Here is a 14,842-nt window from a genome sequence, read left to right on the forward strand (position 1 = left end):
TCCCTTCCTTCCTTCTCTTTGATTCCTTTTCTTTGAGATGAGGTTTTAGGTATCCCATTGTGAACTCTTCTTGCTATATAACTGAGAATGACCATGAACTTCTGACCCTCCTGCTAATGAGTGCTGGGGTTATAGGTGGGCACCACTGTACACAGTGTATGTGGTGCTGGGAATCAAACTTGGGCCTGTATGTGCTAGCCAAGCACATCCTCAAGCCCTAAGTTCTTTAAAATTAGTATATTAAAATCTATTCATTGAGAATGTCATACCTTTATACATTGTATTATGAACCTATCCACCTACCATTACCACTCTATAACTTCAAGTGTCCTTTATCCTGTCTCTCTCCCAACCATGGTGTCCTTTTCATTTTTCCCCCAAATTAGTATTTCTCATATGCACATGTGTGTAGGGCTTCCACTGGGGCATGGCACCACTGGCAAAATTCCTACAGGAAAGTGAGTCTTCCTCCCTCAGTAATGATCAACCACCAGAACCTCCTCTGTCAAGGATGGGAACTTGGGGGCCCTACCCCCATTTGTGCAGGAATTTTGTCTGCCCAGATCCTAAATTCTTTCTTACACATAATTTATACTTTTTAGAAGAATGAGGTAGGTTTAAACTATCAGACGCCTGTTTACTTATTTATATAGTTGAGTTCTAAGTTAATTCTGAACATTCTGAAAACTAAGACAAAAATACACAGAATTTGTATTGATTTTGTTGTTCAATAAACAAGACAAGTTTTACCCTAGAATTAAATTCAAGGGAAACTGATTGCTTCATTTTACATTGTTACAGGAACTGCACAAAGTAAAATGGAGAATGCTTCCAACCAGCTTTAGAAAAGATACCAAGACATACTATAAACATACTTTTCTTATATTCCCATTCTATATAAGATACAACATTTAAAAGAAATTCCATCAATGAATGCTTTTGTTGTTGTTGTTGTTGTTGTTATTGGTCCTACTGGGATTTGAACATGCTAGGCAGCCAACTTACTACTGAGCTACATCCCCAGTAACAATTATATCTTCAAATAGTATGTTGGTTTTTTATGACAAAACCTAGAAAATATATAGCAGTATACCTTTAAAATTCAAAATAGCTAAAAAGGGGGGGGGCAGGAGGAAGGGAAAGAAATGAGAGAAGAGGAGAGGGGAGGGAAGGGAGCTCTAGAGCTGTTATTTAACAAGTGTCCCATGCAATGGAATGCACACTACAATTTCAGGACTACCAAGGAATTCAATAGAGGGTTGCAGCTCCCAGCATCTGTTCTGCTTAGAGTCAGGTATAATCAACAGAAAGACAAGTCAGTTTGGCTAGGAAAATTAGAACTCCATATGTCAAGATAGCCATGCCTGGCCATATACAAAAGCCTCAATAGTCTCTGTTGATTTTTGAGTTGTTGAATAAATATTTTGTACTAGAGAGAAATAGTATATATAGAAAACAGCAAAAATATTAAATTCTAATGCTAACATTCTTTAAGCCAATTTAATTTTATTTTCTGTGTGTGAGTGTTTTGCCTGCATGTATGTACATGCATAACATGAGTGTCTGTTGCCCTTGGAGGTCAAAAGAGGACGTCAGGTCCCTTGGCACAGGAGTTATAGACATTTGTGAACTGCTATATAGGTGGTGGGAAAGGAGGCTGTGCCCTCTGGAAGAGCAGTAAGTCCTCTTAACTGCTGAGGCAGCACTCCTGCCCCTTTTTCTTTTTTAAAAGGTTGTTTTAGCTTTGGAGGTTTAAACTAAAGACTGTGGTCTGAAGCTGAATTAGGTGAGTGGATAAAAATGTAGATTTTGCCGGGCGGTGGTGGCGCACGCCTTTAATCCCAGCACTCAGGAGGCAGAGGCAGGCGGATTTCTGAGTTCGAGGCCAGCCTGGTCTACAGAGTGAGTTCCAGGACAGCCCGGGCTATACAGAGAAACCCTGTCTTGAAAAACCAAAAAAAAAAAAAAAAAAAAAAAAAAAAAAATGTAGATTTTGAGTGTCCTCTTCACCATGTCATTACCATTGATCCAATTAGTAACTACAATATTTAGAAACTCGATGGCAATAAGAATAGGAGAGGGGCTTTTGAGCCATAGGATGTGCAAGCTGGCTCACAGACATGGTTAACAGGGAAATGCATAGCTAATAAGGCTGATTGGCAACCTTATGAATGTGGTAATCTGTGTTATTGATGACCGAAAGATTATGACTACTTGAAGGATGAAGGCAATAGCATTACCATGTTTATCAAATAAGTACATTTGAGTTTTGCTCGTGATTCCTGTTTGGCACCCAAGAATATAAGAGAGAACTCTGTTGTTTCCCCTACCCTTCTGTCACAGATAGGGTCTATATTGCAGGCTGAGTTCCAAATACTGGTTTACAGAAATTCTCCTGCTTCAGCTTCTTCAGGATCTGTGACTATAGGCCTGGGCTACTGTGCTTGGCTCAAAACCAAATCAGACCAGACTAGACCAGACCAAACCAGACCAAACCAAACCAAACCAAACCAAACCAAACCAAACCAAACCAAACCTCGGTTTTTTTAAATGTTCAAAGCTCTATGAAATGTGATGATCAGATAAAACTAGCTATATAGGGTGGATTGCAGCTTAATGGTAGAGCTTTTGTCAAGCATATATGAGACCCTGGGCTTAATCCCTAGTACTGTAAAAATCAATCATTCATGAAGTAGGGCTTGTCATATCCCATACTCTAAATGACAAAAACAAAATTTAGCACATTAAAGATTTGTTCTCTGCTATCTCTAAAATAACAAAGCCTGGTTCAAAAATTGCTCAGAAGACATTTAAAGATAGAATAAGGGTAATCTTCTGAGAGAAGAATGAATCAATATACTTTGGTACTTAGTTAAGAATATTACATAGGGGGTTGAGAGATGGGTCAGCGGTTAAGAGCACTGACTACTCTTCCTGAGTTCGATTCTCAGCAACCACATGGTGGCTCACAACCATCTGTAATGGGATCTGATGCCCTCTTCTTGTGTGTCTGAAGACAGCTAAAGTATATTCATATAGATTATATAATGATATATACATATTATATAATAAATAACAATAAATAATTTAAAAATAGATTGAGCTTTTAAAAAGGAATATTAAATATTAGGGGCCAACAAGATGGCTCAGTGGGTAATTCTTTTCTAACAAAAGAAAGAAAATGTAATTTCTCTGTAGAGAAAATATCTTTCTGGAGTTAAAAAAGTAACCTTAAAAAAAGATTTACTTTGTGGGTCTGTATGAGCATGTGAGTGCACACACCCTCAGAGGCCAGGGAGGTTATAAGATCCTCTGAACGAGGGCTGGAGGAGATTGGGAGCTCTGTGATGAGGGTGCTGGGACCCAAACTCTAGAAGAATAGCAAGTGCTCTTAACCACTGAGACATCTCTCTCTATCCAAAAAGCAAATTTTTATAAAGAGTCTTTGAAATCTGAGGCAGGACAGCTTGGTTTACATATTGAGTGCCAGGCCAGCCAAGGGAACATAGTGAGACCCACAGAAGGGGGTAGGAAGAGTTCATTTTTAGCACTAATAGAAATATTAAATGAGAAAGTTTTCAAACAGACTTGCATCTAATTATCAGCTTAATGATACATACTACTACAAAGACTTCCCACGTTTAAAACTGTGGTTACTTACTTACCTCCAAACCTCTTCTCTGTTTTCCAAGTTTAAAAAACTATCTTTGGCTAGGCATAGTGGCACATACCTTTAACCCCAACACTGGAGAGGCACAGGCAGGCAGACCTCTATGAGTTTGAGGCCAGCCTGGTCTACAGAGTCAACAAAAAAAATTATCTTTGTACATTCCCATTTAAAAATTATTGTCCCTATAAAGAGACTTAAAGAATTTAGGAAAGGGAATTTCTCATAACAAGGGGAGACAATTTATACAAATTTAAATATAGGTTTACTTTAGTATCTATAGAATCACTCACCCTGGTCATTGTATCGAGATAGATCAGCTTGGCTGATGTACAGGTCATGATCACCATCTAGTTCCCAGAATTTACAATAAATGACATAGAAATGTTCATAAGAGAAGTAATCTGTAATTTGGTTTATATCTTCCTCTTCCTCCAAAAGGGCCAGAGTCTGAAATGGTATGAATAAAAGAATTAATTTTTAAATGATGTTCAAGTAGCTTTGGTTATTATAGTCTTGAAAATATCTATTCATTAACTTAAAATTTTGATTTTGGTACCAAACCAGGAACTGTGTGTGTGTGTGTGTTTGTATGGTCTGAGACTGGGTTTCTCTGGCTGTCCTGGAACTTGCTTTGTAGTCCAGGCTAGCCTTAAACTCGGAGATCCACCTGCCTATGCCTCCTGAGTGCTACGATTAAAGGCCTGCACCACCATTGCCTGGCCAAGAGAGTAGATTTTTAATAAGTAGCCCTCCACTATTCATGTTCATAAACTAAGAATCCTTAATTTTTCAAAATTATATGAGCAATATTAAGAAGAATGGGAATATACATATAATGTTTGGCTTTGTAATGGAAAAGTTTATCATAAGCATGACTTATGTATACAATTGTGGTTACATATAGTGGCCTGAAACAAAAGGCAGTGGGTGGAACTAAGGGCTCTAGTAGAGATTCCATTAAGTGGGTAGAAAAATGAAAACATTTCCATAAATGAAAGAAACTTTAAGAAAACTTAATAGAAAAATTTCAGGAATATATATAAATGGGCTAAATCTCCCTCTTAAAATATTTTTGATCAAATATAAAAAAATCCCTCAAAACAGATAAATATATATCGTCTACAAGAGATATGTCTAATGAGGCTGGTGAGATGGCTTATCAGTAAGGGTGTTTGTTGCTACTAAACATAATGAATTGAGTTTGATACTAGGGTCCATACTGTGGAGGGAAAGAACAGATTCCTGACTTCTGACCTTTACCTGATCACACATACCACACACAAATGTAATAAAAAATTTAAAAAGAATAATGTCCAAAATAAAAGAGGCCCATAAAAGACAAGCGTAAATAAAAAGAAAAATAGCTAACAATACAAATTGGAAATAAAGTGGAATACAAGGCAGAAAACACAGAGGACAGAGAGGACTATCTTGTAATATAAATGTATTGCTCTGATTGTGGTGGTCTGAATAGTGCCATGGGAGGTGGCACCATTAGGAGGTGTGGCCTTCTTGGAGGAAGTGTGTCATTGTGTAGGGGGGCTTTGAGGGCTCTGAGCGATCAAACTCTGCCCAGGGCAGAAAAGATCCTCCTCCTGGCTGCCTGTGGAAAATAGTCTTCACCCCCTTCTACTGTCATTGGATCAAGATGTAGTCCAGTTTCTGCCTAGGTGCCACCATACTTCCCACCATGATGATAACAGACTGAACCTCTGAAACTGTAAGCCATCCCCATTAATACTGTCCTTTGTAAGAGCTGTCTTGGTCATGGCGTCTCTTCACAGCAATGAAACCCAAACTAAGACACTGATAAAATTACTTTTTAAAATGTTTACTATAGGAAGTGATTTTGTAAATTGAAAAAAAAATCATTAAATTATATAAATTGTTTAATGGAAGATTATGAAGTAAGCAAAATTAAATTATAGTCTTTGTAACACAAAGAAAAAAACATGGTATAAGTATACGTTAACTCCTGCTGTTGGTTACCCTCCTGCCCTGTTTGGGTTCCCTAACAGCAAGAGAATAAAGAAAGGACAGATAGACAATCAGGCACACAAACAGGAAAGCTGGGATCTGGTGGGGTTCTCTGGTACTACCTTGGAACCTCAATTTGTTTATCAGGTACAGCACAGGGTGGTGGTAGTGGTTTAAGCTAGTCTCAGTAGGAAGTCTCTGTAGTTGAGCCATACTAGGCTGTAAACATCCAGGAAGAAGTCACAATTGCTAGTTCTTGCACACACACATTAATCATCCATAAACACACATACTTGGACTCAAGAAAAGCTTTGCTATTTCTCTTGACCCTAGCCTATATAGGTAAAGAGTCTGTCAATTCCCCATGGGCTAACTGTTCTTGGAGTCCTCCACAGGCTCTGCCCATGTCATAATACCCATCCACTCAGGACTTACTTACTCAAGGGCTTCCTCTGCTCCCAAGTTAGTGAATGTGTAAGGGAAAGGATGAACTGGATTTTTAAGGGTTAATTTAACAGCATCTATTAAAGTATCATTTGATCCAGGATTTTTTTCTTTTAGTAGTCTATTCTAGAGAAATTGTTATTTATATACCCAGAAGAGTAAGGTTCAAGAATGAGCACGACATCATTGTAATAGAAAAAAATATAAAAATGCCCTAAGCCTCAACAGAGGAATATATAATCAATTACAGCATAGCCATGCAATCAATCATGCAGAATAGATGTACAAAAATAGAAGGAATCCCAAGACATTTTCAAGAAAAAAGAAAACCCAACCAGATTTATAAAGTAGTATGTATCCTCCCACATCCTTTAGAAAAGACTCCATAGAACCATTGGGATAGCTTAGTGGGTACAGGCACTTCCTGCCAAGCCTGATTCCCTGAATTTGATCCCTAAGACTACATGATGGGGGAGAAAACCAACTCTGGGAATCTGTTTTTCTGACAATAGCACTTTTATGCTACCCCACTCCAAATGAATGAACAAATGAATTAATGAATGAAAGAAAGAAAGAAAGAAAGAAAATCTCTCTATAGCATTCTTAAAAAACAAAACAATATACTATGTATATAAAATAAGACTAAAGGGGTTGGAGAGACGGTTCAGTGGTTAAGTACACTGGCTACTTTTTCAGAGGACTCAGGTTCAGTTTCCAGCACTCACATGATGGCTCACAACCCTCTGTAATTCCAGTCCCAGGAGACCAGATACCCTTTTATGGCTTCTGAGTGTACCAAGCACACATATAGTACACATATATACTTGCAGACAAAATTCTTATATACATAGATAAATGAATAAAATTTAAGAATACAGATGTATGAGTTTTCTCTATGGGAAAGTATATGAAATGCCTAGTGAAGAGATAAACAGTGATTCGACACCTCCCCCCCCCCAACTCCCCCAAGATAGTGTTTCTCTGTGTTTAGCCCTGGCTATCTTGGAAATTACTCTGTAGACCACCTGGCTGAGAACTCACAGAGCTCTGCCTTCCTCTCTCTGTGTCTCAAGTGCTGAGATTAAAGGTATGTGTCACTACCACCACCTGGCATAGACAGTGATTTTTGATTACTTTTTACTCTAAATATATTCATAGAACTAGAATGTTTTGAACATTTGTTCATGGACTCAAAAGAAGACTAAGGAGACGGATAAGAAAAAAAAAGAGGAGGGAAATTAAGTCACCCTGTAGAAAGAGAACATTTGAATTTTACTCCCAGTTCTGCAGCCTGCTAGCTGTGTGCTTCTGTGCAAGTTACTCAACAACACCTGAGTCTCAAACTATACAATTACAAAGAAATTTTATTAAAATAATAAAGAGTTAGGGGCTACAGCGAAGGCTCAGGGGTTAAGAGCATTTGTTGCTCTTGCAGAGGATCTGGGTTCAGTTCTTAGTATCCATGGGCTCCAACACCCTCTTCTGACCTCCTTGGGAATAGTTACACATATAGTACAGATACATACATATATTAAAAATATGAGAAATTATAATTTTTGTGTTATTAAGGAAACTACTGTCTTCTTAACCGACTTTTTAATATCTACTGAGAGCCCAGGCAGGCGTCAGGTGTTTGCTAACTGTCAGCAATGATTGTGATGATGACTGTTCATTTCACAGCAGTGGTTCCCAGCCTTCCTAACGCTGCAGTCCCTCAATACAGTTCATCAGGTTGTGGTGACCCTCAAAAATTGCTTCCATTGCTACTTCATAACTAAATTTTGTTACTGTTATTAATCATAATGTAAATATATGATATGTAGGATATCTGATATGCAGCCCTTGTGGAAGGGTTGTCTGACCCCCAAAGGAGTTGTGGCCTACAGGTTGAGTTTTGTTATAGAGTAACAAAATACTTGTTTATTCATTATAGATTGCTTCGTTGCCAGGCTTTCAATACCATGTCTATCTCACATGAAGATAAAGATAGGGAGGATACAGAATAATAAGGTACTGTTATTATTAAAGCTTCATTTAGTATGATCCATTTTAAATATTCTTTTTTCTTTCAAGTATGAATCATTCTATTTTCTTTATATATTACCCCGGTAAAAGGCTCCCACTAGTGGTCAATAATTTTTTTGTTTGATAAAATAACTGAATAAAATGTATTATTTCTAGCAAGGTAGAGTCATTACTGAAAGCATCAAGTCTATATACTTCCATTTCTTTGGCAAGCCTACTTTTACAACCTAGTTACTATCATGGGAGCCACTGGGCACTTGCACTAGTTGGAAGTTCTTGAACATGAGGGACATTTTCTGCTTCTGGCTTTGGCTTGTGCTGTTGCTGCTTCCTGGAAACCCTCCCTTCCTATTGATATTTTATCCTGCTAAACTCCTGATATTCTCCAAGATGAAAATCATATGTTGATCCTTCTGAGGCTTCTGCATCTTTTATGTACATCTATTAATTCAGGTGTAGATGTCCATTTCTGTTTTTGTTTCACAGTATATACCTTCAGGCAGAAATCCTATATTATTTTTATTTTGACAGCCCTCCCGCCCCCAATGTGGGTAATTGGTAAGTGCTTTCACCTGGAAGAAGTGATACTTAGCACTTTGCAACAGAGTAAGAAAAGAACTTAAGTAAAATTATTAAATTGAGAGGCATACTTGCAAAAAGTTGCTTTTCCTTATCTCTGTCGAAGTAATTTTTCCACTCCAAGATCTGTTGACTGTGTAGAATATTCTCTGAACAACCTAGTTTGAAAAGGAAAACAAAACCAATTAAAAGGGAAGTTCAGATATCTAATACCCTACTGAAGGCCAGATTATGAATATCTGTAGACTAATTCAAGCAACAACTTTTGATGTCAGTTTCAATTTTGAATAAAAAACTAAAACTATGTATTTTAACTCTCTCTATATAGTATACATTTGCCTTTGTAAGAGAAAAAAATTCCCTTTCTTGTCTTTGTTTCCTAACCACTTATATCTCCCATTGTGTCTCAATTACACAAGGACACCTCTTTCAAATAGTGCTCATTGGGCTATGTACATTTGGTAAGGTAATGAGGTAGGGGGATTCTTCTTGTGTTGGCTTAATAATCGGTAAGTCAGAGGATGGCTGTTAAACTGGTCTGATCCAAAAGAGTGTTATTTTGCTTATTAAAGTTGTATTTGGGCCTAGCTTAGCTCTTTCTCTGCAAACCTTTCAGCCTTTCCTCCTGCCCCATCTCTATTCCTTTCTGTCAGCTGATGACCCAGGAACATTTTGTACCGGAGACCTCACAGTCATCACACTCGCCCAGGATCCTGAGAGGGCAGCAGTAACCAAAGAACATAACACTCGTCCAACTAAGATAAGACCAAATATTGATATCAAGAAACTCTTCCAACATCATTCCTCAGATGACTAGATCCCAGCATAAGAAGCAAACAGGTACAGCATTTTAATATCTAACAATAGACTTCAAACCAAAACTAATCAGAAGAGATTGGAAAGGGAATTACATACTCATTAAAGGAAAAAAAAACTATCAAGAGGATATTGAAATTCTAAACGTTTATGTGCCAACCACAGGACCCATCTTTATAAAAGAAACACTATTACAGCTAAAACATCACCTGTTGACCTTTATAGAGTGATAGCGGGTGACTTCAATACCCAGCTCTTGCCAATAGAAAGGTCATCCAGATACAAACTAAACAGAAATGCTGGAGCTAAATAATGTCATAAATCAAAGGGATGTAGTAGACATCTACTGAATATTTCACCCAAACACAGAAGAATATACTTTCTTCTCAGTAGCTGATGGAACTTTCTCCAAAATTGATCACATACTTGGACATGAAGCAAGTCTCAACAGATATAAAAAAAACTGAAGTAACATCCAGCCTTCTACTTGACCACCATGGATTAAAGCTGGATATCAACGAAAGAAATGTACTAAGTGCTTACATTTAAAAACAACAACAACAACAACAAACAAACCTGGAGCGATCTTACCTTAGTAATTCAGTGTCACACCTGAAAGCCCTAGAGCAACAAGAAATAATACTCCAAAAGAGTAGATGGTAAGAAATAACTGAATTCAGGAATGAAATCAATGTAATAATACAAAAAAATTAATAAAACAAAGGGTTGGTTCTTTGACAAAAATTGACAAAACAGAAAAAGCCTTAGCCAAAGTAACTAAAAGACTGAGGGAGAATATCCAGATTAATAAAATTCAGAGTGAAAAGGTGGATATTAGAACAGATACTGAAGAAGTTCAGAGCATCATAAACTTTACAGATCTATACTGCACCAAACTGAGAAAAGAATCAATACCAAGTAAGCAATTTAAAGAGGCCCATAACTCCATGTCCCCTAGAGAAATTAAAGACTCCTAGCAGTGGGTAGGGGAAGTGAAGGCCAGGGCCAGATTGATTCAGCACAGAATTCTGCCAGGGCTTCAAAGAAGAATTAATAGTAATATTCCTCAAATTACTCTGCAAAATAGACATTGGGGGAACATTTTACAATTCTTTTTATAAGGCCACTATTACCCTGATACCTAAACCATACAAAGAGCCAAAAAAGTTATATAGATCAATATCCCTTATGAATGTTGATGCAAAGATTCTAAATAAAATATTCGCAATTTAAATCCAAGAACACACCAAAAGTAGTTTCCACCATGATGAAGTTGGCTTCATTCCAGAGATACAGGGCTGATTCAACATATGTAAATCAGTAAACATAGTCCACCAGATAAATAGATTGAAAGACAAAAACTACGAGATCGTCTCACTAGATGCAGAAAGGAAATGCAGCATCCCTTCAGGATAAAAATCCTGGAGAGACTAGGAATACAAGGGACATATATACTAAAGGCAACTCTACAGCCAAAATCAATCTAAACAGAAACTCAATTTCTAATAAAACCAAGAGCAAAACAAGTATATTCACTCTCCTCCTACTTACTCAATATAGTACTTAGTTATAACAGTAAGACAGCTAAATAAAGGGAATACAAATAGGAGAGGAAGAAATCAAAATATCTTTATTTGCAGATGATATATACATAAAAGATCCTCAAATAGCTGGGCAGTGGTGACGCACGCCTTTAATCCCAGCACTTGGGAGGCAGAGGCAGGCGAATTTCTGAGTTCGAGGCCAGCCTGGTCTACAGAGTGAGTTCCAGGACAGCCAGGGCTACACAGAGAAACCCTGTCTTGAAAAAACAAAAAACAAACAAACAAAAAAATCCTCAAAATTCCACTAGGAAACTTCTACAGTTCATAAACACAGCAAAGTATCAGGATACAAAAGTGACATATATATAAAAAAAAAAATCAGTTGCCTTTTTATATACAATGAGTCTGAGAGAGAATTCAACTATCTTTAACAATGACCTAAAATTTTGGGGGGAATAAATCTAATTAAGCAAGTTAGACTTGATTAATAAAAACTTTAAGCCATTGACAAAATAAACTGAAGAGACCAGAAGATGGAAAACTCTTCCATGCTCATGGATTGGTAGGATTATTTATTATTGAAAAATGGTCATCCTGTCAAAAGCATTCTACAGATTCAATCCCTATGAAAATTCCAACAAAATTCTTCACAGAAATTTATTTAAACTTCATGTGGAAAGATTAAAAATCCAGGATAGCTGAAACAATTCTGAATAATAAAAGAACTTCTGGAGGTATATACAATCCCAGATTCCAGTTCATTCTACAGACCTATAGTAATAAACACAGCATGGTATCGTCATGAAAACAGACATGCTGATCAATGGAGCAGAAGATCCAGACATACGTTTGTACATCTGATTTTAACAAAAAGGCAAAAAATACACACTGGAAAGTAAGAAATCTGTATCAGTTGGTGTAGAAGAATAAATCAGATACATATTTATCTTCTATACAAAACTTGATTTAAAGATCAAGGACCTCACCTTAAGACCAGATATCCTGAATCTGATAAAATGAAACTGAGGAATATACTTGAACCAATTGTCACAGGAAAGGACTTTCTTAACAAGACACTGATAGCGCAGGCACTGAGATTAGGAATAATGAAAGGGACCTCATGAAGCTGAAAAGCTTGTGTATGGCAAAGGGCATTGTCATTTAGGGAAAGCAGCAGCCTACAAAGTGGGACAAGATCTTTACCAACTATACATCTAATAGAGGATTAACATCGAAAGAACCAAAATTACAGAACAAGAAAACAACCCAAATAAAAAATGTGGTACTGAACTAAGCAGAGAATTGTCAAAAGAGGAAACACAAATTGCTGAGAAACATTTAAATGTATGTTCAATATTGTCAGCCATCAGAATAATGCAAATTAAAACTTCCTTGAGATTTCATCTTACCATAGTCAGACTGGCCAAGATCAATGAAACATATGACAACACATGCTGGCAGGGACATAGGGAAAGGGAACATCCATCCATTGCTGGTGGGAGTGCAAGCTAGTAAAGCCACCATGGAAATCAGTGTGGGAGTGTCTCAGGAAGCTGGGATCATTCTACCTCGATATCCAGCTGTACTAGGCTTGGTCATCTACCCAAAGGACTATGTCCCACTACAGAGACATTTGCCCATCCATGTTCATTGTTGCTCTAGTCATAATATCCAGAAACTGAAAACAGTCAGCATGCTCATCAACTGGTGAGTGAGTAATGGAAACGTGGAACATTTACACAATAGAATACTATTTAGCCATTAAAAATTAAGTTATGGCCGGGTGGTGATGGCGCACGCCTTTAATTCCAGCACTTGGGAGACAGAGACAGGCATATTTCTGAGTTCGAGGCCAGCCTGGTCTACAGACTGAGTTCCAGGACAGCCAAGGCTACACAGAGAAACCCTGTCTCGAAAAACCAAACAAAAAAAATTAAGTTATGAAATTATCAGATAAATGGATGGAGCTAGAAAAAAATGATCCCTGAGTGAAGTAACCTAGATCCAAAGAGACAAATATTGCCTGTTTTCTCCTATATGTGATGTTTGCTTTTAAGCCTTCAATATGTGTGCTGCAATCTGAACTGAGTAAAGAACTAGCAGGGAGGAAAGGTTCTCCAAAGGAAAACTAAGATATATTGGTATGGAGAGACAAGAAACTAGAAATAGGAAGATTAAATAGGGAGAGGGATGGAAGAGAAGGGTAAAGGAGGGACTATAGGGAGGCACAACTAACACTAAAGGACATTTAAAAACTATATGGAAACCTACCACTGTAGAAATATTCTAAAATATATAAACATATGAAAGAAATCTAAATAGAGTCACCAAATAATAGGGGACACAATGCTCTGACTAGATATTTTATGTTACCAAGTTAAACCTCCAGTGTCAGAACTGAGTTACATTTTGTTGAGTCTTTGGCCCTGTGGAAATTCCCAAATTATCACGGGATACTATCAAGGCTATCAGTTATTCTGCACAGCCTAATAGCCCCTATTGCTGAAGACAGTACTTAACATATGTCATCAAACACAGAAAAGTAAAGTTGGTGTTAACTAGGAGCTTCACTCTTACTGACTAGAATTCATAGTATTGGAATGGACTCTGCAAGCTACCAGAGGAGAAGGATAATCATCAGTATTTTCTTTAAAAAAAAAAAAGATTTATTTATTTATTTTATGTATTATGAGTATATTGTTGCTATCTTCAGGCACACCAGAAGAGAGCACCAGATCCCATTACAGATGGTTGTGAGCTACCATGTGGTTGCTGGGAATTGAACTCAAGACCTCTGGAAGAGCAGTCAGCGCTCTTAACTGCTGAGCCATCTCTCCAGCCCTCATCAGTATTTTCTAGCTATAAAACCTAGTCACCTGTAACAGTAACTTGCCTGCAAGATATACTAGTACAATAATGGCACAAATGTTTTAGGAGTAACCAACTACTTTTTTTTTAAAAAAAAAGATTGGTCAAAGGCCCACTACATGGGATAAACTCATACCTGACACTGCACACACATGCCCTGGCACAAGTGTGAAGGTCAGAGGATAACTTTTGGGATTTGGTTATCTCCACCTAGTTAGTCCAGAAATTGAACTAAGGTCATTGGGCTTGGTGGTAGGTGCCTTTAATGGCTGAACCATCTTGCTGGCCCTCAAAGTCAATATCAATATACACATAAAAATTTTCTTGTCCAGTATCACTGAGTTTTGTAATAAATTTATTTTTTGATTTAGGCTATAAACTTAAAGTATATATATTATTTATGGAAGCAGAATATTATAAAACTCTGATCTGCATTAGTTTTCTGTTTCTACTTTAAAAAAACCTCAAGTATGTTTATGTGTAGATGTGAATGTATATACCTGTATGTAAGTGGGTGCCCATGGAGTTCAAAGGAGAGCATCAGATTCCCCTGGAGCTGGAGTTACAGGCAGTTGTGAGCTGCCCATGTGGGTCCTGGGACCAAACTCTGGTCCTTTGGAAGAGCAGTACATGCTTTTAACTATGGAGATCTTTTTCTAGCCCCCTTTCTACCTTTTGGCAGAATTAAAAATTTTTAGGAATCTAAAAGTTTTATGTGATAGAGAGATGGCTCAGTGATTGAGAACATTTATTGCTCTTGCAGAGACCTAAGTTTGATTCCCAGCACCCGAAAAATGTCTCACAACCATCTGATCCAGGGGATCTGATGCCCTCTTCTCTGTGACACGAGGTATACATGACACATATACATCCATGTAGGCAAAACACTCACATATGTAGAATTAAAAAAATCCACATA

General features: G+C 37.4%; 1 protein-coding gene across 1 annotated transcript in view; it reads right to left on the reverse strand.

Moving 5' to 3' along the window:
• Ppp2r3a (protein phosphatase 2 regulatory subunit B''alpha) overlaps window positions 1-14,842 on the reverse strand; it is a 100,521-nt gene that overhangs the window by 32,233 nt on the left and 53,446 nt on the right. Inside the window, exons 6-7 of the mRNA XM_028788042.1 lie at window positions 8,767-8,853; window positions 3,961-4,117 (exon numbers count right to left, since the gene is read on the reverse strand). Of these exons, the coding sequence (XP_028643875.1) occupies window positions 3,961-4,117; window positions 8,767-8,853 (244 nt within the window). The remainder of the gene's footprint in view (window positions 1-3,960; window positions 4,118-8,766; window positions 8,854-14,842) is intronic.

The sequence above is a fragment of the Grammomys surdaster genome, unplaced genomic scaffold, assembly GCF_004785775.1.
Source record: "Grammomys surdaster isolate TR1022 unplaced genomic scaffold, NIH_TR_1.0 125698, whole genome shotgun sequence".
NCBI lineage: Eukaryota > Metazoa > Chordata > Mammalia > Rodentia > Muridae > Grammomys > Grammomys surdaster.